The sequence below is a fragment of the Apteryx mantelli genome, chromosome Z, assembly GCF_036417845.1.
Source record: "Apteryx mantelli isolate bAptMan1 chromosome Z, bAptMan1.hap1, whole genome shotgun sequence".
In the NCBI taxonomy this organism is placed as follows: Eukaryota; Metazoa; Chordata; class Aves; order Apterygiformes; family Apterygidae; genus Apteryx; species Apteryx mantelli.
In genome coordinates this window covers 42043541-42068534 of record NC_090020.1, presented here as the reverse complement: position 1 = coordinate 42068534, position 24994 = coordinate 42043541, and the positions used below count along the sequence as shown (strand labels likewise).

The 24994-nt window shown below is 38.3% G+C and overlaps 2 protein-coding genes across 4 annotated transcripts in view; both read left to right on the top strand.

The window, feature by feature from the left end:
• TNFAIP8 (TNF alpha induced protein 8) overlaps positions 1-8272 on the top strand; it is a 37228-nt gene extending 28956 nt beyond the window's left edge. For 2 of the 3 annotated variants that reach the window (XM_067316261.1, XM_067316260.1), the window contains one exon: positions 5612-8272. In XM_067316261.1, coding sequence (XP_067172362.1) covers positions 5612-6177 — 566 coding nt within the window. In that variant the 3' untranslated portion in view covers positions 6178-8272. Of the gene's footprint in view, positions 1-2573; positions 2833-5611 lie in introns of those variants that run through there. The other variant, XM_013948133.2, reaches the window with a different exon arrangement.
• An 11276-nt stretch (positions 8273-19548) lies between these two features.
• The window catches only part of HSD17B4 (hydroxysteroid 17-beta dehydrogenase 4), a 67443-nt gene continuing 61997 nt past the window's right edge, over positions 19549-24994 (top strand). Inside the window, exons 1-2 of the mRNA XM_067315143.1 lie at positions 19549-19628; positions 22505-22558. Of these exons, the coding sequence (XP_067171244.1) occupies positions 19571-19628; positions 22505-22558 (112 nt within the window). The 5' untranslated portion in view covers positions 19549-19570. The remainder of the gene's footprint in view (positions 19629-22504; positions 22559-24994) is intronic.

The following is a 24994-nucleotide window of genomic DNA, read 5'->3' as shown; positions in this document are numbered from 1 at the left end:
TCCATGCTCTACCACTCATTTTTTAAATCTTTTATGTAATTAATACACTGTGAAAATTGTGACAGCTCTGCTAGTACCAAAGGTTTATGACTCCATTTCTGCTTATTATATACTTCAGGAGCTGTTCCTTTACTGATGCTAGCTCTTGCGGTTTATCATGGTTTGAGCTTTACCTTACTGAAGTCATATATTTATATGTGAAGTCATGTATTTATATGTCTCAATGTATTTATTTTTTTAATATTTCTAGCCTTTATCCTTCTCGAAAACAAATATAGCCCTGTAAAGACCCAGAAAACAGAGAGTGCAAGAAGATATCAAAATTCAGCAGTTTTCTAATCTCTTGATTTTCAGGTGCTCTCACAGTTTTGGAAGGGCATGACTCATGGTCACAAATACTTGGAAATGAGTATTGTCAATCCCACTTGGTTTCAAGTTGCCTCCCTCTGAGGGAATGATGCTCTGTCTCTCACTCCACGAGTGTGACTGAACATGAGAATCTAAGCATGTGCACAGACTTGTAGCTTTAGCTTTAACCCACAGTTTATACAGAGGCAAACACACTTGTCCACACAGGAAGCCAGACAGGAAATCAGTTGCCACATTTCTCAAAACTCTGTGATACAGTCTTTTAAATCATGCATAAAGTGCTCAGTTGGTGCTGGATCTTTTCTCCTAATCCTCTGTATGTATTCTTTGTATCCTTACCCCAAAATCCCTTTCATTTTTTGATCTTGCACTCTACAGTGGGCAAGCTTACTCTGCAGGTACTAGTGACAGTTAGTACGTGGTATGTCAATCATTAAAACGAGAGCTCAGTCTCACATTGCAATGTTATCATTAATGGCTTCATAGTCAAATTTCCTCTTCAGCCAAGGCTGTTATATTAAAGTATCATGAGTATATACCAGAAATGGAACCTGCATCAAAAAATTTAACTCTCGAGTTGTCCATAGAATTTAAGGTGGTTCACTGGAAGTTTCTACTGGATGCTTTTCTTCAGGTTTGTCTTTATTACAAGCCTAAAAATACTCAAAGACAATTTTATCAATATACATTCGATTGAATACACAAACTTGACTGTATGTACTATTGATTGTACCAGTGATTGTTACCTTGGGGGGGGAGGACAAAAACATTCTGCCTTGGTTTGGGGTACTGAAATTATCTGATTCAATTTTTTTCAAATACATTCAGTTTTAGTTTAAATGTAGTTGAGAAATAGGATATTTGGCAATAAGCATTTGCCACAGTAAGTAGGGAAGTGTACTGGCTTTGATGCCAGGAATAATGAGCATCACAGCCATAAGTAAGAGCCTTGTTGTACTTTTATACCAGTCTCCTCCTGAGAGCTTACTGATCCAGAATTCTCAGTTTTCACTGAAAGTTCACACTTTCTACACAGTTAAAGATTTGAGGAAAACATTTCTAAGGTAAATATTCTGGGGAAAATGTATCGAAAAAGGGGCATGTCCAGTATTGATTTACTTCAATGCATAAAATACAAAACTAATACTAAACACCTGCTGTTGTTTGCAAAAAACAAAAACAAACAAACAAACAAAAAAAACCCAAGCATCATAATTAATAGGCTCCCAACTTTCACAGAAATTGGCCTCTAGTAACTAACTGGCTTGTCTTCTAAATTGTAAATAAATGAGAAGACTTTTCAGATGTCCCTGATATCCCTAAGGTCCCATCAATTTCTGAGTGACAGAGGGAGGATTCCTCCCTGAGAGCCTTTCACCTGAGACTGCATTCCTCTGCAGAGGGGTGGCTCCACTGAACATAATCATGGCAGTGAACCAGAAATGTTTATGTGTATTGATTGTACAGGAAATGACATCCCATTGATTTCAAAGGGGTATACAGCAATATAATATTTAAAAGTGAAATGTAAAACTGCATAGAAAACAAACAGGGGTTATAAAGAGGAATCATGAGGAAAAACTATCTATGAGATGTTTAAAATTAGCTGTATTACCTGCCCAAATTCTGAGGCTTCTGCAGGCCACCAGAGAAATGGCGTTATTTCAGGATGGAAACTGTCAGTGAAATAGGTGTACTCAGAGATTTGTATATATTGATCATCCACTGTAACCCCTCCTAAATGGTGACTACATGTGAGCAGCACCTATGAAAATCAGACTGCTCTAATCAGTTGTCTGAATGTGGATTTACATGCTTATTTTTAGGTGCTTGCATTTGAAATTTTAGTCAGAGCTTTTAAACTGGACGCGTGACTGTTCTCACGTTCAGAACTGGGGATTAATGAAGCATACAGCTGACAGCAGCCCCTGTCTGTTATTTTATGATCTGCTAATCAGACATTTCAAATATAGGCGAGTCTCCTGCTCTTGGCATTTGCAGATATTGGGTTAATATTTTAACCTCTTCTTAACAAGTACCAGGCCCTATCAAGTTGCAGAACCTTTCTTCTCCCTCCATTTCTGCTAACTGTTTCAGTTGTCAGTTAGCAGTAACGGCTATTGGTGTTACATTGCTTGCTCAGCAATGCAATTTCCTTTAAGCACTCTTTTCAAGGAAGTGAAACCACTGCAATGTATTTTTGCATTTTGAGGTGCCAAAGTAAAATGAAGCATTTCAGACGGAAGAGAAAGGTAGCTGAGAAAAGTTGCTGTTATGGAGAGAGGAAAAAAAACATCTTAACTCTGTGATAGGTTCCGATGGTGTTTCAAAGTGTACGATAAAGTATGTGCTAGATTTAGCTGAACAAGCAAGCAGCAGGCTTCACGTAGCATATTTTGTATCTATACGTGAAACGTGTTTCTGCTATTGGCATTAGTAATTGCAATTCCTTTTGACGAGCAAGTAAGTAATAATTTTACTCTTTTAAAGGAAATATTATGTTTTGTTGGAGTTCTAGACGCTCGGTGCTTAAACTCAGTTTTATTGAAGCAATTGGCTGTAAAATAACATTGTAGCTCTTTTTTGTTATCAGTAATGAGAAAGAATCTGTTTATAACAAAATACAAACAATTTGCAAATGTCTTTTTTTGGATTGACTGACAGACAGAGGTATGAAATTCATGGATTTAACAATTAAATTAGAACACATGTAATAATACAGAGAAAATGAAGCTGACTCGTGTTGTATTGCTAACTAGAGAGAAAATAGGCCATGCTGCATAGTGTCAAAACTTGAACAATTTTTAGAAATGCCATTAAGAGTTTCATACTTTTTGTAAGTGAGCAACTCCTGTTTTGCTTTGCAATGATAATTACGTGCGGCGCTCCGCTTTGTCTAATCTTAAATCATGTAATGAAAGTTATTTTAGTATTGAAAAACTGTCATATTTTGGTGTTGGAAAAACTGTCAAATTTTGGATTGCTTAAAATTGGTACTTCGTCTATTGCTATGTGGAAATTGTTAGCACGAATTTTGGGTGTTTGCGTGACTTGTTGGAGGCAGGTTGTACTGATCCTGTTCAATTATAAAGTATCATTCTTTGTGATGTAGTTAGCATTTTATAATAAGAGTACCCACAGCATCTTAGAAAAGAACCTTTTACAATATGTATATATATATACAGTATTGTGCTTTGTTCACAACTTTATGGAAGATATTTTGAAACACAGTGACTGTTCTTAGGAGAATACAAATGCCTGTATATCTTTGTGGAATGTCAGAAAGGAGATATCATGAGAGAGTAGTAAATTGGAAGGCTTTAAGAAATAAAAGAACAATTGATATTCCTACGGGGGGGGGGGGGGGATTGGAAACTTCTAAGTTTTGTGGTTCTAGTTCTTTTTATATTAAACAGACATAACTCATACAGCTAATGTTTACGTGTAGATCTTTATAAAACATTGGCTATTGAGTTCTAGTGTTTGACCACCCTTTGAAATATTCTGATTAGGTTTTTTTGAATAATAACAGATACAGTTTTATATTTAAAAACTGAAATATTGAATCAAGTATCTTCAGTTCAGACTGCCTACTTAGCATCTTTAACTTCTTCCCAGATCGATGTGGTTTAGAAACGTGTCTGTCTTGTGATCTTGAGTGCTATCCCTAAAATAGTTGACAGTGGGTTCTTTGGTTTTTGAATGTCCACGTGTAGTAAAAATTTAAAAAGATGTGCTATTTTAAAAAAGTGTGCTCAAACAATTAATGCTTCAAAACAAAATATAGGTATGAACTAAAAGACTTGAGAGAGAATCCTTTTTGAAAATTTGCCAGATCACAGAAAAAAAGCATATTAAAAAATTTCTCAAAGGTACTGTTGAAGGCTAAGTACAGATTTGTATCTCACTCATCCTTCAGGACAAGTTTCTTTTTCTTTGCTGGAAACCTAGAGACACCCTGGATTTTAAGACACCCAGTTGCCCAAATACAAACAGCTAATAGGAAGTTTTTTCCAAGTTCAGAGACTTAACTGTATGGCATCTGCAGAGTTTGTTTTCATTAAAAGAGAAAAAAATGTTTCCAGCCCCTTTGTTTGCAAAGAAAACCTTCCATATGTGAAATAAATATAAACAGATGAAGGGTTCCCTGCAGCCTGTTTGAGACTCTGAGAAAGCTGCAGCCATCTCCCAGACCATTCAATATGGAAATTTTGAGTTCACATGTGACCTACTGGAAAAGGTTACGAGAACGTGCTGTAAGTAATTGTCACTGATAATAGAACACGGGCGGTAAAATTTCACAAAAGAAGTTTCTGAAGGAATGCTTGAGGGTTTTTTAGTATTTGAATACCTTACAAAGACTGGAACCAGTTATTGGGTATATTGATGCAAACTAGCATAGTTTTGGAGGTAGAAACCTGCTCTACAATTTACTTTAATGATCAGAAAAGGATTCCTTAATGAGGTCATGCTAACAAGTGTAACGGTAATCCCCAGACTATTCATTTTGGCTACCTCTCCAGTGAGTATAGGACATAGAAGGGTTTATATATACCACTTTTGCTCTGGAAACTAGCATCTTCAGATTGCATCCAGAGAATCTCAGTACTGTGTGCTGACAGAGGACTGGCTCACTCTCTCTCTATATGTATATATACATACACGTGGGATCTGAATTCACTGATCCTGTAGAATGTTTAGAAGGAAAAGATTTACAGTAGTTGATGTACTGAATTACTATTTCTAGCTGAGTAACACTGGCAATTGCCATGACTTTGGGACAGTCACGGTTGCTCGGTTCCTTTAGTTTTCAGTTCTTAGCTATTCCCATGGAAAATATTAAAATGATTTTGCCAAGTTAGCTGGTTTCAGATTTCATTATGAATATGAAAATCAGATCAAACTTAGGCGTTATCTGATCAATTAGAGCAGATTTATTGCCTCAGACAGAAATCCCACCAATCCATATATAATTATTTTAAGCTATTTTTTGAGCATCTTCTGTTTATATTTCTTTTGTTCTCCCAAGCTTAAAACAGTATAAAAGAATATAAACCTAAAGACAACAAAGTTTTAGGCTTAGAAAAGACAGGTTTTTCTGCAGCTATATACAGTAAGTTTACATTATTTTTGTGGAAATTACTAGGAGAGAGATGAGTGGATAGACATGGAAATATTCCTCACCTTACTCTCTGCATTATGTCTGTGATGAAGTATTGACTGCATTTTTTTTTTCCCCCAGTGGCCACAGATGTCTTCAATTCCAAAAGTTTGGCCATTCAGGCCCAGAAGAAGATCCTTGGAAAAATGGTGTCCAAATCAATAGCAACTACTTTGATAGATGACACAAGCAGTGATGTTTTAGATGAGCTCTACCGAGTGACAAAGGAATACACACAAAATAAAAAGGAAGCAGAGAAGATCATTAAAAACCTCATTAAAATAGTCCTCAAATTGGCAATTCTCTACAGGAACAACCAATTTAATCAGGATGAAATAGCCTTGATGGAGAAATTCAAGAAGAAAGTTCATCAGCTGGCTAAGACCGTGGTCAGTTTCCATCAGGTGGATTATACCTTTGACAGGAATTTTTTGTCCAAACTGTTAAATGATTGTAGAGAGCTACTTCATCAAATCATTCAGCGTCACCTAACTGCAAAATCACATGGACGTGTCAACAATGTGTTTGATCACTTCTCTGATTGTGAATTTTTGGCTGCCTTGTACAATCCTTTTGGACCTTATAAACTCCATTTGCAGAAACTTTGTGATGGTGTCAACAAAATGCTAGATGAAGGGAACATATAAGTACTTGGATTAAAGTTGACTGCCCATGTATTATTTGTAGATGGAACACTGCTGATTTATGAAGGAATAAGGGAGCAAGCAAAAGGTTTTTGTTGTTGTTGTTTTTTAAGACAAGTATTTCAAAAAGATCTTTATTAAATTGATTCCTTATCATCAGCTATCTATTGCTATTCACAGTCCACCTGGAAGAAAGTCTGCACATGAAATTGTCTTACTGTGCCTTGCCCATGGAAACAGCTGGATAAAGACAATAAAATAGAACTGTCCAAGTAGAGCAAGACACAAGACTCTTGCAAGATAACTACATGAAACAAAATAATGTGTTGCCAGACAATCCAAACCTTGTCTCTTTCATTTACAGAAATGTTTCTAAACTATCAGTCCAATATTGTTGGTAACAGACTATCATGGTGATGGTACATTCTGTAATTTCTTTGACTTACTTGTAAAATATATATTTGATTCATTTATAGTCTATATGCTCTCTGAACAGATCACAGCTTCCTAGTGCTGCCTTATGAACCATTCAGTTTTTGAATACTCAGATCAGTGATGCTGTCCCATAAAGTCTGAACTGGCTTGTTCGTCTGCAGGCCAGTGATGAAAGCTGTTTATGTCTGCCTACCAAGTGATCCTTACAGATTTACACAGATGCCTGTTTCCTTTGATTATTTCAGGAATGATAACCTACAGTAAAACAGCCTGACTGGGAAAAAGTATTCCCTAGAAAACATCTGCGGTACATAATTTTAAACTCTGCATATAAAATTGAAAGGTAAAACACAGTGACTTATCTATGCAATTTACTATGATATTTTTCTAATATGTCTTTATTGCTTTGAAAAGGTGTGGGTCAGTGTATTTTATACATTAGGCTGATGTGTATAATGATGTGAATTCAGAAAGCTTAAGCATCTGAAAATAAATTCCAAGCCAGTTTGCTTTGTGTATAATGAATCTAGAAACAGAAATTAATTTTGTCCTTGGGTTACATGCTATTTAACTAATGGAAAAGTGTCATCTTGAATCACTCCCCCCCCCCTCCCCCCACCCCTCACCCATCTTTTTTTCCCTCTTCTCTCTGCCTTGCCCTCAAGGAAAAAAATGTGACTTTCTAGACACTGTACTGTGCTTAAAAGCATGAAGTTCATACATTTCAAACATCTGAAGACTTTTTGTTAGGAAGCCTATAAAGAATTTGCAGTTTATTTAATTGCCAATGTTTCTGCTGTTTGCTGTGTCTTTTTGTTTTAATGAGTAAACCAAAGAATATTTGCACTACAAACTTTTCAAGTTTTTTTTTTTCTGCTGCTTTTAAATTACAAAGAGCAAACCTGGCCTGTGTTGGCAACCAAAGCGGTACAGCCTCTGTCCGATGTCTTCAGCATTACCTGTGACTTTTCTAGAGTGAAAGTTCACTTTTATTCATATTCATTCAGTCACTAGATTCTGAATGTGCCAAGAAAGGAACCAAAAATGTGCTGGAGAAATGTGTGTTCAAAGTATCAACTCATTTTATACAAGCCACTAGTGTCCAGCAAAGAGGAAAAGATGAATGCACTATTATCCTGGAGCAATTAGGAACTGATGTAATGACAGTGCACCAGAATTTGTCCAGAGTTTAGAATACTCATTTGTTAGCTGATGGAATATCAGCAAGATCCCTTTTCTTGTTTTACTTAAAAAAGAATAAATACATTGCCCTTTTGTCAGTCAGAATTAAGTTATAGTAATGCAACATCATGAAGAAATCTCACAAATCATATAGTATATAGTTTCTGACTCATTAGCCCCACATGCTCTTTTTCTTTTCCCACCTGGAAAGAGAAAGTTACCTGTTCTTGCTTTCCCAGGCTTTCTGGGAAAAGACCTTGACTTTTAGAAACTGCAGATCTCTTCTTTGAAAATCCCATTTCCAAATCGTATACTGATCTACAAAATAGCACAATTTGAATGAATGCTGCTAAGTTATTGAAAGGACAGGGCATCTCATTGATTTAGAACCAGACATACTATACAAATTTGCTGTGTAAACTATTAAACATTTGCTTCAACCATGATCCAAAGTATTTTGATTGCTCAAATTCATATTTTCTCAGGGACAAAAATTGCTTGCATACTTTTTGTATATTGTTTACAGACACCTACTTAAATGTATATGAGTAATTGTAGTCGAAGTGTCTTTATTTTGAGACATTCAATAACTTGGTATTCCATTGCATTATCTAGCCATATGTATACTTTATAGAAAAAGTGAAAAGTGCTTTTTGAAAAGTGATTATAAACATAAAAACTTGACAACTATGAGAAATTACATTTAGCTCACAATCTAGTCATTTTCTGAGATACTGTAAAAATAGTTTTTATCTGGTATTCCTTTTCAAACACAAAGAAGCAATTTCTTTGATTAAAGGAAATAATTCTACAGGATTTCTAAAGACCTACTTTTGTAAGTAAATGACATAACACTTAAACTAAGCTGTAAAATTTTGCAGTTCATTTATTTTTCCTGCAGCACACACAGATACTGGCTTTAATTATCAAATTTCAGAAATAAATTGACAGCAGTTTTCCTTGTAGTATACTTGTAGTTGTATTAAAGCATCAGTCCTTTAGCACAAATGTGATTTATCCTAAATCCATAGTCTTTGTCTAGCTGAATTTAAAAATGAAAAGGTAACAGCAGTACTGTTTAATTATGGATAGAATAATGCCCCTTCGTGTATGCAGTAAAACTGATACAACACTGTTTTAATAGGGGGCAAATGACAGAAATTCTTAAAATACTAAAATCTACTCATCATGGATTGATTTTACAATAGACTTTAAATCTCAGTATCGTAGACGTTTCAGATTTGTAATGCCCTTCTAATGTTTAGTTAATCATTAGTGCTTGATGCCATCAAAATGTATGTTGTTGAAGTTGTGGAAGTTAAAACTATGTTATAACCTTTTAGAGGAGTTGCAAAGTGATAAGTAAGACCTTGGATACATTTTGCAATGTGCATCAAACAACTATAGTCTCAGCTGTACAAAGAAAACAAGATACAGGGATGTTATCATGGTCATTTCCTGTGTGTCATCTTAGCAGGGCTTCATCAGAACTTTTGACCAACCCTTAATTATGTTTGTATGTATGTGTGTATATGCGTAGACAAGCAAAAACAAACAATCAGGTAAGTTATGAGCATTATTCTTGCCATAAAACTCTCTTAAGATTTATTTCCATTTAGAAGGTTCAGAGATTACTAGCAGGAGTCTGGAAGCTTTCAGCAATTGGGGCTTAATCTTAAAAAACATTCAACCTCTCCCTTAAAGCAAATTCCTGTAAAATAAGGGAAAGAGCAGATAGTCTATTGTTTTTCCCCATCTCTCCCTAAAAACATTGCATTATCCCAAGGAAGTAACAAACTGTTTTTGATGCTAATTGGCTTCAGTTCCTTTCCAGCCACTTGTATCCACTTGCATACCATTTATAATGTGACTAAAGGTAAACTGGAATTCTCCATGTAAGTGTTAAAGGGACCTCAACATGCTTGTTTTAATGGTCCAGCAGAGAAGAGAGTCGGCACTGTCCTCAGAAGTCCCTCACAAAAATGACTGTTATGAGGAGGGGGAAGCTGAGCAGAATAAGCTCATCAGTCAGCTGGTCTCCTGCTACCAGGGCTTTTCTGTTGCCTTACATGCTTTTCCTGGTTTATTCCTTCCCTATCCTTGTTGCCCGGAGGAGAACAGTATGATGGAATATGTTACTCTTCACTTAATCGAAGAAACAGCCCTAAATACCAATTTCCTGTGTTTCTGCAATGTAATTTGAAATCTGAAGGAATAATCTACATCTTGATTTAGTTGTCAGTGCTGTTTTGTATATAATCTCTATCCTCATCAGTATAGTAAGCATTCAACATTGATTTCAGTATACGTACCTCTGAAACTTTTTAGAACAAATATAGTGCTTTTGTATACATTCCAGAGGGTATACTTTAGCATGAGCATGAAATGAAGACTCCAGTTTGCATAACCATTTGCAAAGAAAACTTCTTGTTACAACTGTTTTTCATTGAGATTTGGGCAGGTCAGCCAGCATTCACAGTTAAGAGGCAAACATCTGTGCTCTGCATAAAACAAACTTAATTGTCAAAGGAGATTACAGTCGTCCAGAAAATTTCCATGGTATCTTATTTCTGTGATTTCCCTCATAGATGAAACTTCTTTTGGGAGAACAAAGTTCACTATCATTAAAAAAAACAAAACAAGAAAAAAAAACTACCAAAAACCACACTGTGGCTACTACTTGGACAATTTATTCAGGCTATGTAATGCAGTTGTTATTTTCAGTTTTACTAAAAAATAATTCTTGCATTTGTTCTTAAAAAGAAAAAAGTTCTCAAAAACTAATTCATACTAATGAACTAATTCATTACTAATGTATTAGTGCTGGAGTTTGCAGAAATTACATTGTAACCTTGACATTCATACCTAAAGTATCATACATTTTAGTTTATGATGTGATTTATTTTCCTTCTGTGAAAATGTACAAGCAGTATCCCATTACAGGCTCTAAGAGTTAGCTCTGTTACAGGATTGCTTCATCTGTATCACAAATCAAGGTTTCTTAATGTTTAAACCACAAAGTGCTGAAGTGACCTGTCTTTTCTTAGTACTCGGTTTTAACAATTATAGTTCTGGTTTCCAATTTTAAAGCTGATGCTTATGGGTAGGACTTTCCTGAATCAAGATCAGCCTTTTCTTGCAAGTTTGGGAAATACAGGAGCTGAAAAATAACTTCTGCCAATCTGTAAATTTCTACTTGCTATCACTGCATACTGGTTTCTGGAGAAACATCCCTCAGGGCATTTCTTCTATTAGGGAGCATGTGGGAAAGAGGCAGCTCGTAGCTTTGGGATGGCCCATAATTGCCACAGTATCGAGCAAAAAAGCAGACTGTAATAATGAAGAATAATAGAGTCAGGATACAAGCTACTTGCCCAATTTTCCCAAGCAACCGAAACCTGTTTGCTATTTGTTTTCTCCCCTGTGGGAAAGTCTTGCTGTGGTAGGTGGAGGACAAAGGTGGAGCTTCCTACAGTTACTGTGATTTAGATAAAAATTACTTTTGCCATGACACATAAGATCTTCCACTTTCTACTTTTAAATCCTAACACTGGATTTTAAAATCACACTTCCTATTGGCTTCATGACAAAATAACTCCTATGTCAGTTTCTAGTAAATATCTGGATTTAAAAGTGTTTTTATTATGCACATAAATATAAGCTGAAATGAAGTAAAAGCCAGTCTGACTTCTGTGGAATCTATTATTTAGCAGTTATCCAACCTTAAATGTAGCTATAGGTGGCCTGGTGCACCGACTCTTTCTTGCTAAATATCTGGGATTTTCTTCAGTACAAAGAAATTTCTTGATGGGTATAATTCTGAAGAGAATAATTTCTGAGAGAAAATTGTTGGCTTTTCATCCTCTTGTTCTCCAGTCTTTCCTGGCTGTTCTTCAGAGTATCTGCTCTGCCAGTCTTTAAACATGGCAATTTAGAGCTCTGCATTTGCAACAGCCTTTGTGGAGTATTTTGTATTGAGTTTCTCATAGTTTTATGCTTGATTGTTCTGGCCAAGCACAGTAAGCAGAGGATGAAAAATATTGTTACATTTAGGTCACATGATGTTTTTAATACAGAAAGTATGATGGCATAGATAAAACAAATCAGCCCAAATAAGACCCATGTTATACACCTACCCTTCTGTTCTTGCATGGGAATGGCAATGCATCAGTTCTACTCCATTATGGAATAGTGTTGAATAATTATTTGGTTTTCTTGAGCAGAATTTAGTCATCTTTCATTTGAAGAGTCTATTCCAGTAATTCCAGTAGCTGAGCTTGGCTTGGTTCTTGAAGAGAGAGTTCCCTGGCTGTTGATACTCCAATCCACTACCGTTAATTTAAGAATTCCTGTGACATGACAGTCTTTCCTCAGCCCAGAAATGCTTAGCTGGTGATCTCAATTTACTTTATTGTCTGGACTTGAGATACTGTGGGGTTTTTTTGCTTTCTTTGTTTGAGGTTTTGTTTTGTGGGGAGCCAAGATCTACAACTGTGTGTTATCTGCTAGGTCTGCTAAGAGATTGCAGACATAGAATAGATTGAGGCAGCACTTTTTGCTGGGGTAGGAGGTGGGGGGAAACAACTGCATTGGTCCAGCAACATGACATGAGATCAGCTGTTACTTTTCAGAAAGCTGGTTTCATCTTGCAAGGATCTTGATAATTCAGCAACAGAAAAATGATGTCATTCTTGGAACTAAAGTGAGTCTCTTCGCCCATCTCAAAAGTTATCTCAGTTACAGACGGCTTACCTTGCTTTCAATGGTATGGACACTCCCAAAGGTACATTTGCTGTGCCATCACAAGATGACCTATTAGGGAGAAGGAGTGGAAAGGAAAGCTCAGCACTTCTCTGGGAGAAAGGGCTTTGATCAGACACTGATACTTCATATGGTTGCCTTGTCACCTTCACTGTGATAAGTCTATTGCCTACAGTATGCAAAGAACATTTTTTAGTTATCTGGCTAAGTAAGGTGATGTGCTCAAGCTTATAGTTCCAGTATGCTATGACACTGCATACTACAGTTTATCCCAAAGCTGGAACTGAATTCATATGATAAAATACAGTAACAGGGAAGGACACCCCTTACAAAATAGTACTGATGAAAAGTAGTCTCTGCTACAGTTAAGACTTCAGAGAACCTTGGATGGGGAATTCAGGCTTCCTGCCTCATTCCTAATTGGTAAGGCAAGTGCCAGAGAGGAATCATGGCTACTAACCTAGAGGAGGAAGAGGTATTCCTGTCATTAAACAGTTGACTGGCTGTTCTCTGTCTATTCATCTTGCTTCTCAATTAGTGGGCTATTCCATACTTGTACTCTTGACTACAATTGCTCTTCAGGTTGGGAAGGAATTCTTACCACAGAATAGAGTTGATCTGAACCCGTGGTGCTTGGCTTTCCTTTGAATAGTGGAGGTGGCTGGGATGGAAGCTGGTGGAGTGGGTATTCTTGAGAGACAGGTAGAGATCTGCCATATATTTGGGGGGAAAGAATTTATGTCTGCTGTTGGGCACAGAAAAAGCTTCTTAATATTATAATTTACTGAGCTATTGATTGGACAGGATTAAGAACTCCAGAATGTATGTAGCGGCAGCATGAGAGAAGAGGCCATTTTATGAGGTACAGCTTAAAAGGAGCTTATCTTTTATGCACATTTTTTTGTTCAGTAAAGGAGCTGCCTGGATTTATTATAACAGCACAGCCTCTTGAAACTTTTTCCTGTTCTAAAGCTTGATATGGCCATTAACCAAGGAAGCCACTGTACTGAATCAGTCTTTTCAGGAGGGATTTCAAGTCTTCCATCTATTCAGTATAGATTCAGTTAATTTGTAGAATCTATGTACCCATAATTTGGTAGTAATGCCAATATATATCTGATTTCCAGAGAATGCAACATATGGTTATTTGCTAATCTCTTTACCTGTTATTTTAGTCCATGTGTTTTTATTCTCCTATTTCACCTACAAGGAGACTAAGTTAATGGATTTTTACTAAGGGCACATTTAGGATGAAATGGAATAGTTGCGTTATGAGAGCAACACCATAACCTTTTCCTGGCACATCCCTAACTTCTCTCCACAGGATGTATTTTCAAAGCTGTTAATGAGATGTGCACACGCAACTAGTTTCTGCTTAATGGGTTTGTTCTGCTAGTGTATCGTAACATACCAGCTCAGCAGTCCACCAAGCCCCAACTGACCCATGGCTTCAGTCTCCCTTAAAACTTGAGTCTCTCATGTATTTAAATGGTGTTCCATAGTGCTCTGCCTGTGCCCTCAGCATGGCTTTTCCAATTAATTGTGTGGTATATGCGACAAATGCCAAAATTCATGTTTCTTGCCAAAACAGGGATATCAGAGACCTCCTATGACGTGGGTTGTTGACAAAAGCTATAAAAATGTTTGCAGTTACAATTGGTTCACAAGAATATGTTCACTGCTAACTGCACAACATGCTGCTCTTCAACATCAGATCAGGAAAGTTGCTTTTCAAGTTCTGATGGTGACAAACAATAGATTAAATGGCAAGAAAAAAAAATCTACTTACTGATTAATGTAGGCTCCCATAAAAGAATGCAAGAGAAGGCAAGTTAGAACAGAAATAATACTATTTGCCATTTCTGCAGATGAGGGAATAAATACAACAATCACTATATGCTAGCTGAAGAACTCTCCAGTAGGGGTTTATGTCCCATAAAATTGTATACCTAGTCTAAACAGTTTTCTTTGACCACTTTTACTGAGAGATCACAGATGGGGTGAAGTGGGCCATACAAGTGGTTTGTATGAGATAAACTTTTGTGACCAGCTAAGGGCTGAGTCATTTCATCCACCTCTCTGCCCTGGCAGGCAGTGGATGACTGCAGAGAGAGAGAAAATGGAGGCAATGACTGCACTGAGTGAGGCCTTTTTGGTCACAGCAGAAGATGCTAAATTAAAGACCCCAGGGACTTTTAAAGCGCTATGGCTGATGTCATGTGTGGAGAGGTACCATCTGGTGTAGGCCGTGCTTTCGTACAGTTCAATAGAACGGTGCCACAATTTTTAACATATGCAGACTGGATTCAATTTCTAGATGCAGGACGTGGTAAGAAGCATCTGGTTTCCCCCTTCCCTCACATTTGTGAAGAAATTGTTCCCAGTGAATAGGCCTCTACAAACTTCTGTGAGCAGAACCATTTAGAAAGCAAATTAAGCTCTTGAAAATGAGCCTTATAACCCAAACATATCTTTTAGCAATATTAAAAAATATACATTGAATAAGAGCAAGTCATTCAATTCTTTTACTCCCCCCCCACATACACATTATTTCAAAGGTGGCCACAGTCTATAGCTGTACACAGCTGATATTTTGGATGGGATTAAAAGCACAGTAGCACAGTACCCACAATATATACAACTCCAGCTTAAAAAAAAAGGCAAAATCAAAAAATGTATCTAACATGTTTGTGGAATGAGTGATTTTAGAACACACTGCAAGTTTATTTTGGTGCACAACATGAAAACTCACTTTTTTTAAAAAAGAACTCACTGCTGTAGACATTGAAGCATAACTAAAGAAAACAATTCTTCTACTCAGTGTTACAGGATAATATCTGTTTTTTTTTCTGCAAATTTTTCCTGGTCTAAAAAGCCTGCTATGTCAGTAAAAGAGGTAATGATAGATTCATGCTGGTTAACACTGTTCACTAAGAGACAAAATAAAGTACATTTGGTCTTCCTTTTTGACTCACTTATTTCATTACCAGTTTCAACCACTTTAAAGCCTGTCTAGCTGAGTATGGAACCTGGATATCCTGCTATTCATCTCCTATTATGATTCATTCATTTAAAAGTCAGTTTGACACTTGCTATTGATTTGTGGCTCGACATCCACTACATCCAAGTTTCCAGCTAATACCACCTCACAGGGGTTAATGGTGGTGGTGTTTTCTGCTCATACCTTGTTTCAGATTGATGCAATTATCTTCTGATACTTCTATGACTTTTGGAACAAATCACTTCCAACTGTTAGGAGAACCCTTCAAATTCCTTTGTATTTTGAGTGGCTGTTTGTATCTTTTTACAAGGACAAGTTTCACCTGAACATAAAATATTAAAATGACATATTTTCACTTCAGTGCACTTTCTGTTTTGTTTTCCAGAAAAAAATTCTGTTGAGGAAACTATGCAATTTGATTTATTGTTTTCAAGTGTGACCTCTTTGCTAATTCTGATCACAGTCTGTGTACCAAATTGAGGCAGCTGTAAAAGATCCTGAGTTGTTAACAAGGTGTGTTAGCCACCTAAAGGACAAATTATGCTAGGGCGGTACCTCTGGGCCTGATTTCACTTGCAGCATGTAACCACTGGCTTCCAGGCAAATTAAAAATTAGAGTCCTTTCCTTGAATAGACTATGATCTAAACTGACAGGGCACAGAAGAAGTTAGGACCCTAAAGGACAGAGCTGAAATGGTGTGTTCAAGATCATACAAGAGCCCAGAAGCAGCACCGAAAACCTAAACCAAGTTTTCCTAGGACACAGTCTATAGCTATGGACACAGAACTATGCTGCTTCTGTGCTATGAGGGATTATGCAAATCAAGCTGATGGTGTAAGGATGACTAGGTTAGTTCCTGTCTAAGTGTCTGAGTATTTCCAGTCAGAACTAGATGTTTCCAGAAATGTAAGCAGAGTTGACTAAGATGGGTGTTTATGTTGTTAGGTTGCATGCATTCTCCTAACAAATTACATCCTAAAATTACTGGACATTACAGAAACAAAACCCCAGAACCCCTAATAAAAACGTGGGTGTGAATGAGGGTATATAACACTCAGCAGATAACACATTAGCTATGTACTGCATCAGTGTAAGTCTGTCCTCTGTGTACTGTACCTTTAAAGGTAAGATGTTTGTCATGCTTTTCCTGCTGGGTAGGGCTGCGGGGCCAGCCAGACTGCTCCTGCAGGAGGGGGCACCGCTCTTTTTCTGGGAGACTTCCCTCACTTCTGCCAAGTGGAAGTGTTGTCTGTCAGTGTAGAAGTAATAACGAAAATATTAAGCATTGTGGATGAGGTAGAACCAAAGCACACAGAAGATTAAGAACCCAATCTGTTACTTCCTCAGAGCAATTACAAACTAATTTATAGCTCTGTCCTACTCAGACAGGAAACAGCCTCTTTGTACTGTCAAGTGTACAGAGCCAAGAACGTTCTCTATGTAATATAAAGCTAATTGTACTTGTCTTTTCATTGTAGGAAAATTTGGTCTTGTGTTGAGCTGTATTAAAATGAAAGAGGCTATCTTAGAAAGTGTAATTTGTCATGAGGGTATTTTAGTCAGATTATCCAGCTCTGTAATAATGCACATCTGGTGCAGTGGGTTCTTTCTGCGCACATTCAACAATATTTCCCATACTTAAACTCCTGACTTTTAGTAGACTATTTAACTGGCCTCTGTTCCCTTACCTGCTTCAGGAACCTTTTATTCTCACTCCCAATGAGTACATATAACATGCCTACGCAGCCAGAAGAATGCCACTATACAAGTAAATCTATTGGCTTAGTAAAACTAGTCAGTATTAAAAGCAGTGTCCCTTTGATTTCATCTTTGCATAAGCCTTTCTTAGGTTCTTTATAGAAAAATTTCATTGCTAGAGGTGTGGTATCTGAAAATGTAGATTTAATAAGTTTTACTGTAGTACAATACTTCCCCTAGTGTCCAAACTATAAACTGCAAGTATAGCATTTAATTTATTTTAACACCTCCATTCAAACTGAACTACAGGTAATACAATCACAGGTAATAATACATCTCTATTCCTCATACTTCTAAAGGAGTAATTGTTACAGACTACTTCAGGTCACATACCCTAATTTTCCCTATTTTGCTCTCCAAATAGCTATCACCTCTCTTCAGTGTAGACAATAAAGCACTAATAGTCAAGGAGATAATCTGCAGCAAATACAATTTTTCTTTCTACTAGCTGTGTAAATAATTTAAACTTGATCAACTGTACAAGAAAGATACATGAAGTAAAGGTTGGCTGTGCAGAGGAAGTATGCAGATGATTTCCCAGACAAAATACGTTAGCCAGCTACTCCGAATTCTGGGGACTCTTTACGCTGTCCTTGATTCCCTGAACACCTCCTAGATTTAAGACAGACAACACAACGCAGCAGAGAGTTTACAGCTCCTGGATACTCAGGCTTATGGCACTCTCAATTGACTTGGAGAGCTAGCCCAAAAGAAGCAACAACTCCAAGAGATCCCTGCCTGTAGTTCAGATAAAGTTCATCAGCCCTGAGTTGGGCAGGTACTGTTAGAAAGTCCTGATTAGATCTACTGAGCTCTGTAGCAGTAGCTTTGTAATACTTGAATACAGTTACGTTTTGAGGGACCGGGACCCAAACCATACTGATTCTGCAATGATATAATGAATAGATGCTCACTATTTAATGCATAGGTCAGTTCCACAAACTATAAGAATAGTTACTGCCAACTGCTAAAAGTGAATCACAAAGAACAATCAGATTAGTATCTTGAAGAGAAAGGCTAAGATTACAGGATGGGGAATTTGCATCCAGCTCCCTCAGCTACACAGTTGTGTATGTTATACAGCCATTCCCTGGTTTCCAGTCTATAAAAAGGAAACTGTTTATCCATTTTGCAGGCTTATTTGGAAGCAAATATAGTTGATGTTTCTCAGCTCATCTACAACCTGAGCCAATGCTCAGCAAAGTTGATGGATTTCTCTGCACTGACTTTACAGAGCAATGAAACAGACCCTGAGATGATAAGTGTTAGAGAAATGCTTTACAATGAATGAATTCATTGTCTGGAAATGAGAAATTGCATCCAAGGGCGTTTACTCTGAATGCCAAAGAGTATGGCAGACAGTCAAGTTCAGAAAGAAACAGGGGAAACAAAACTTCTATCTTTGTGTATTTTTAACTCACCAGTTTTGGACCTGTGAATAAGTAATGTTTCATTAGGCTGATTGACAATATAGTGTACTCTTCAAAAGGCTGGAAACTGGGAGCAAATATATGCTTTCTGCATATACAGTCACGCATATATGTGTCCACATAATGATCATTGAGTTTCCTGAGGAAAACAACCCATTTCTAAGATGCAGGAATATAGAAAGCTAGAAGTAGTTCCCTAAAGTTAGCATATTTCCACAATACTGGGGGGGGGGGGGTTGGTGAATCTAGATTCTCAGATACTTAACACATCTCCTTAATGTCAGTTCTTCAGTGAAGTCTTCCACTCAAGGAGGTTAACAAACGGTATGTTTCACAATAATTGTTTAATCAGAAGAACTCCTGCAACCAAGTAAGCGAGCACAGAAAGCAGTGATTTGGACTGGGAAAAAGTAAAAATTGTTTCAGATCAACTTTAACCGGAGGCAAGATGTCTACACTCACACAGCCTGATCTTGAAATCCACCCTACCCGCCTGTGGCCTGTTTAGGCATATGCAAAACCGCGTGTGTTGTGGAGCAGGCCCGACAAGCTCGCATGTTAAAGAGCGAATATTTAACAAGCAGCTTGCCTTGTCTTTAAGGTATGAAAACGCAATCAGGAGGCAGGGCTGGGGCCCGAAAACAACAGCCGCCCTCCGCCCCCGCTCCAGCTGGCGGCTGTTGGGGCGCCCGCGGCGCAGCCGTTGAAGTTCGCGGCGCGGCCGTTGACTTCGTTTCCCAGAGGGCGGCGGGGCGCCCCACCCCCGCCGCAGCCCGTCCCGCCGCCTGCGCGCTGCGCGGCGCGTCGGGACCGGGCGCGGGCAGCACCATGGCGGCGGGGCTGCGCTTCGACGGGCGGGTGGTGCTGGTGACCGGCGCCGGAGGAGGTGAGCGGCTCGCGGGGGCCTTGCCGCGGCTCTCTGCCCCCGCAGGCGGCGGCTGGGCCGGTGGCGGGGCTCTGGGGGGAGGCGGCGGAGGCTGTCACCTCCCGCGGTGCCCCCGTGCCCTTCCGCGGCGGCTGCGGGCAGTTAGGAGCAGCTTCACTGGCCAGAAACGGACCTTCCCCCGCCGAAGAGAGGTTGGGGGAGCAGCGTGGCGGGCCTGCGCCGCGGCGGGCCGGTGAGGGGCAGCCCGGACGCCGCGGCAGCCCCAGCCGGTGCCGCCGGGGCCGCACAGGGCTTGCGGCGGCGTCTCTTGCCGTGCCTGGGAGGTGTCGCAGTTTGACCGGAGTCGCTGCCCGTGTGCCGCTCGGCGTCGGTGCCCTGCCCACAGATGTGCCTTTTATTCTGCGGTTACCTACGAGGGGTAACGCAGCACTTCGCACCCGTCAGCAGTGGGCATCCGGCTGCGCTTAGCATCCTAATTCCTTCCAGTTTTGCCTCTGACATTGTGATTAACATCTGTAACTTTCGTGATCTCGCACACTGTTGTTCCGCCAGCGATTTAAGTTGATGCATGTCCGCACTGCCTCCAGCCTGGCTCTCTGTGGCAGGACGGAGGCGTGTGCCAGCACAAGAGAGAGGGCAGCGCGGGAGCGGAAGGACAGAGAGGTTTCTCTCTGCAGCAGGGCTGGTCTGTGCTGTCTGGGGCACTGAGCCCGGCCTCCCCGGGGAAGGTGGTTCTGCACTGGAATGTTTGGTTTTGGCAGGAAAAGTTCTTGTGTTTTTTTCTTTCTTTTCTTCCCTTGAATGCGTGCTTTGACTTTTGCCTTCTTGAGTGCTTTCAGCGCAAAGATGCGACCTGTGAGTTTGGAACAAAAAGCGGCAAAGTTTGCAGTTGTTCTTAGTGACTGAAGGAATTTGTTCCATAATCCTCCAAGGAGGCTCTGCCTTCCTGCAGTGTTTTTTGTGGAGCTGCAAGTAGCAGGAGGGGATATTTTGGGGCCTAGATTATGTGACTTCTTGCAGAGGAGGACCAAGACTGTTAAATTTTGTGGAAAGCCACTGAACGTTTGACTCATGTCACCTGAAAATGACAAACCTGAAAATAATTGAGGCCAGATCTTTGTATGATGCTTTTCAGCTCTTACCAGACTTATTGATGTGCTTCTGTCTGTATAACTGATCTCACTGAAGTAAAGTTAAGACCCTAGATAACAGCGAAACAAAGAAACATCATCAATAACAAAGCTCCAAGAAAGCATTGCACGAAGCAAAAATTGATTGCTATAAGTATGGGTACGCAGACACTTGTACTTTTAGGCTGCTTGGAAGTGGTTTGTTAACAGAGAAAGCTGTCCTTGGATTATCTTACTTCACAACAGTTTTTTGAAAAGTGGTTAATTGAATTTAAACCAACACAAATGGAGGCTCTCTTAGCTTCATATTAGTTCTTATTTGTCTTTTTCTACTTTATAGCATTTTTTTTTATAGCATAGTTTATAGCACAGGTCAGATTTGGGGGTTTATCTAAAGCATCTGAAACATTAACTTGTTCATTTTTAAAATGAGACCTGTTTTCACACGCGTGCACAGGCATCTAAAAATAGTTTCTTTTCAGCTTGGGCAAAGCTACTGTGGAGTATTTTTCTTCTTTGTTATGCAGCTCTTTTGTTATTTAACTGCTTTCAGAGGTTTAAGTTATATTTCTTTAAGACTAGTTCTGATGCTAAAGCTCTCTGCCCTTGCTTGTCAGTTGAGAATGCTGGCACATATGACCTGGTCTGAATTTTGTACTCTTCTCAGCTACGTGGTTTCTCCAAAAATAATTCTCTTCTGGGACTTCAGTTACATCAGGCAGTAGATGTATGTATGCCTCACATGTGATACCATCCCTTGTTGGAGGCCCATGGGAGTTGTAAGGAAAATTCCAAACTGTTTGTGTGTTTACATAGAGAGGTCAGTGTATTTCAAAACAATCTAAACAGTTCTGATTTTTGCTTTTCTTTTGAGAGCTAGTTTTGAATGTTTTTTTTTTTTTTTGAGGAGCAAAGAGGTATTTGATCATCTTTTGATCATTCAAATATCAGTATCTTTTGGCATGGGAAGAACCACCTTTATCATTGATTTCAGTAGCTTCTGATATGATAAATAATATCCCTGTAAGTAAATCATTAATCATAACAAATAACTAATGTTTAACACACCGAGAGTCTAAGTCAGAGTAAAGGTATAAGAGTCTTGCTTCTGTACATGAGGTAAAAATGACTTTCTGTTAATACGCTAGGTAAACCTATGGGTGCATCTGGGTAGTCTATCACAATTAAGTGATTCCTTTTTGTCCAAATAATTGGATGGATTTTTTTTCAATACATTTTCAGTCATGGCTAAATTTTCTTCAGTGCATATGTTTCTTTTTCAAATTTGCAAGACTCACTTGAACTAAGGAAGTATCTTAGTAGCTTAGAATGTAAATAATTAACTTGAAACATCCCCTCCTTCTGCAAGGTTAAAAACATCAAGACATTCAACTTTCTGTCTAACAAATGTCTTTTCTAGCACTAGCACAAGCACAAATTTAGCAGCAGGCAGTTTTCCCTGATGGTTCTTCTGAGTGCAATAGCAAAGAGTGAGCATGGGCAATTGGACAATTTTTTTTTTTTCTGTGTCTGAATGTTCCATCTTAAATTTATCAGATAGTTTACTTCTATGTTTTGAATTTATGTGAAAATTTAACTTCTAGATGAAATACAGTTTTATTTTAGACCCTCAAGGTGTTTATGTTAATTTGGTACATCTTTTTTAATGCAATTCATTTCTGTGTAACTTTCTCTCTGAACTGTAATGCAGAAGACAAACTGACTTTTTTCCCCCCCCCCCACTAGGATTGGGCAAAGCATATGCTCTGGCTTTTGCTGAAAGAGGAGCTTCTGTAGTTGGTAAGTTTTATGTTAACTAACTTGATCTAGACAATAACCTTTGCCTTTTTACATAACTGGCATTCAACAGTCCATGCCCTTTCTGACAGTAACCTTTGTTATTTAATAGTTTTCTGTCTTATCTCTTGAGATTTAAATTTCATTTCTAAGCTTTATTTCTTGTATGAAAAAAGTAACCCAAGTTTGTCCAAGGGCTTATCTTTGCTGGAAAGTCGATATGAATCATCATCATCCTGACCTGACTTTCATCTATATGTACTAATCTTTACTGTAAGTTGCGGCCAGAGAAGATATTATCTCAGGTGAGCACTGTTCAGAAACTTCTAATATGGCCATTTGAAAATGTGAGTACTTACCTTCTATTATTTTCTCCAAGGAAAGGAATTGTTAGAGTGTGATGCAGTATCAGTAGTCCTCAGAAAACACAGAATGTGCTGAAAGTGCACTGTGTTGTTTCTCTATGGAAAGCCATTGTGCATTAGAGCCGTCTGGTTCCAAAGACCACCAAATAGCTCTTGGTAAAGGATTTCTGTCAGAGCTTCATGGTCATTTGGTTGAACCCTCTTTGGAGAGTATTTGGCCATACAAACTGCCATATCACAAAGTAATTCTGATGGTTAAATTATATTCCTGTGCACTGTTCAGCAGTTGGCACCTGTATCTGTAGTTTCACTGCCTGTGAGTGAATTTGTATAGGTATTGCTGACGAGTTTAAGATTAAAGGGTTAAACAGACTTTGCTGAGTATATAATTAAACCTGCAAGAAGTTGCCCACTGATTTTAGTAACTTGCAAATAAAAATCCCAATCTCAGTTTATAAAATTTCATAAATTGGTTGTTTTTACTTTCTTGATTAAATACAAAAAGTCTGTATGTAGACAATTTAAAAAAAACTTTAATAGAATCTAGAGGGATTTTTGTTGGTAGTTGCTGTCTTTGGTACTTCCCTTATTTACTGGGAACATGAATATTTCACCTCAAGTTCTTATTTAACAAGAATTAGGTTATTAAAGCAGCCCAAATATTTAATTGTATAAATCCTGTGTAGTTAGTAGCTTTCTGACTTTTCAGAATGTTCTGGAAGAGAATCTATTATATTGCCTGACTATTGCTAATGCTCCTTTATCTCTTGGACTTAATGCACAATAGCTAAATCAGTAAGTTCAGAACTGACTGACTGTAAGGGAAACTTCTTGTTTCTCTCCGGAAATGGCACCTCACTTCATCTCTTTTTTTATCTGCAGCTGTTTCCATGCCCTTGCCAAAATCCTATCACTGATTATGGTAGTGCTTTGCATACTCATAAATGCTTTTCTTCTTCACTCTTGTTGTCTTATGATTCTGACCTAAATGAGTTGAGAAGTTACTTTTGCAAATGTCTGGATTTCTCTAATGCAAGCAGATTTAAGACATAGGCCTTGTGTCTTTAACCTGCTGTCCAGTCCCACATCTCATTCCCACTCACCTTCTGTTGAGTGAGTTGGTGTCGGCTTGGTTACACTGACCAGTGCAACTAAAATGGATCTCTTCTCCCTCAAAGACTGCCAACTACTGCCTTTTCTTGTCACTCTTGGTATCTCTGTCACACTTCTCACCAGAAAAAGTTGCAAGTGGGGAGAGAGGGAATGTTTTATTTTTTTGTCTCACACACTGAAGTATATCCAGACACCCTACTGTTTCTTTCCAACTTACTTGAAGGTGTTTCTGCATTAATGTTTTAGTTTGGGTTACAGTCACGCTTTTGAAGCATGTCTCCTGATCGTATCTCTCTGTATGTTAGTTTGCATTGTGGGATGCTTTTGGAGCTTTTTACCTCTGTGAACTTTCCCAAATATTTCCAGGCTTACTTCTGCTTTTAAGCACTCTCTGGAGTGGACCTGCAAAGCCTCAATAGGTTCTCAATGCTCCTTGAAGCATTTTATTTTGTAATTATCATCTCACTTCTAAAAATAAGTTTGATTGCATAAGAAAGAACTCAGCAGCAGCAAATAATTTGCTTGCAAACATGTGTTTAAAGTAATTTTGTTTGACAAGTTGATTCAAATCAAAACTGGTTATCCTGCATTCATTGTGCTGACTGTTACATTATTATGCCTGAATATTAATTTAATACCACTTTTAAATTGAAATGTTATTCAAATACTGATTTAATATATTTCATTAATCCAGGAAAATACTTAAAAGGGCAGCAGAGCCAAGTGTTCAACTGTCCAATTAGTTTGAGGTAGTGCTATAACAACAGCAAAAAGAACAAGCATGTTCACCCTTTCACCATACCTTTTGTGGAACTTCTTGATGTGGTGGTCACTTAGTTTACATCATTTGACCCTCAAACAGAGAGGGCTATGGTAACTATAGTTTTGAACTCTAGTTTTAACTTTCATATTTTGCACTAAGTCAGTTAACTGCTTTAATCTAATTTAGCAATTAACTAGT